This window comes from Phalaenopsis equestris, unplaced genomic scaffold (genome assembly GCF_001263595.1).
Source record: "Phalaenopsis equestris unplaced genomic scaffold, ASM126359v1 Scaffold194008, whole genome shotgun sequence".
Taxonomy (NCBI): Eukaryota; Viridiplantae; Streptophyta; class Magnoliopsida; order Asparagales; family Orchidaceae; genus Phalaenopsis; species Phalaenopsis equestris.
Genome location: NW_018213957.1, coordinates 1 through 1,105, shown reverse-complemented (window position 1 = coordinate 1,105; position 1,105 = coordinate 1). Strand labels below are relative to the sequence as shown.

Sequence of the window (1,105 nt, the reverse complement as noted above, 5' to 3'; positions counted from 1 at the left end):
ATACATAAGAATTGTATGGTATGTGTGTAAATTTCCCAACATTAAAACATACCATTTGCATGATAAGGTGGAGGGAAGAATTGTAAATAGCAAACTGAAGCAACCACCAATCCTGAGAAACAATCAGAAAAAAAATCATGGCGATGAACTGCAACGAGTAAGGAAATCAACAGAAAAATCAATTGAATAAAAAATAAAGGCATAAAAAAACATAGTAAAAACCTAAAATTCCCCCTGCAAAAACGTCTTGCCAATGATGCCAATAGTCATCTACTCGAGAAATTGCAATAAGCGATGCACAGAGAAGAGGAACCAACACAATGCAAATTTTGGCAACATGGCCCCTCCGATTGAAAACTTGAATTTTACCAGCAAGGTACCATGCAAGAAAGCCCAAGCCAGCAAAAGACCCTGCATTTTTGAGAATATCATAACAAGTTATTATTGCAGAAATACCTTCGTAAATTCGCTTCTAAATATCTAAAAAAATAGTCAAAGAACCATGCCACAAATCGAATAATAATTCACAAAAGCTTTGAGGAAGCCATTTTATAAGATTTCTCACAGTTGATGCATTATCTAAACACTTCCATCGCATAATTCACATCAAAAAGAGAAAAAAACTCACAAGTTGAAATACAATTAGGCAATTTTGGAAGCATTGAAGCAAAAAATATCAAGCCATATGAAAACTTTACAAATCATGCATCAGTTATTTACCCATTTTTAGTTTGTTGCACTGAATGACAATTTCTCCAGTGCGGCAATATTGTTTACCATTACATTATTATTATAATGAATGTTTTAAATATTAAATAAACAAATTCAACCACTAAGTGGGCACAAATATTTTGTACTCACATGAAGAATGCCCACTAGGAAAACTCTTGTGCCCCTCCTTTATAACACTATTGTCCCCATGACATATAACACTGGTGGTGAAGTCATCATATCGCTGCATAAAAAAAATTTCAGCGCCTTGGTTAGCTGCCACATTCCGAATGAGAAAAAGAAAGAGACATTTACATAAATACACCCAATTCTTATATATTTACATATGTAACCCATAAACTTTAATTTTTACATCTATACCACCTAAATCCTT

At 33.4% G+C, this 1,105-nt stretch overlaps 1 protein-coding gene across 1 annotated transcript; it reads right to left on the bottom strand.

Annotated features, from left to right (window-relative positions):
- Positions 1-33: 33 nt before the first annotated feature.
- On the bottom strand, positions 34-955 carry LOC110034854 (putative lipid phosphate phosphatase 3, chloroplastic; the record flags this gene model as incomplete). The annotated part of the gene is made up of 3 exons (XM_020739092.1): positions 34-112; positions 223-411; positions 862-955. Coding segments are annotated over 3 exons (354 nt in total), but the record flags the coding sequence as incomplete, so codon positions are not given.
- Between the last annotated feature and the right edge of the window lie 150 nt (positions 956-1,105).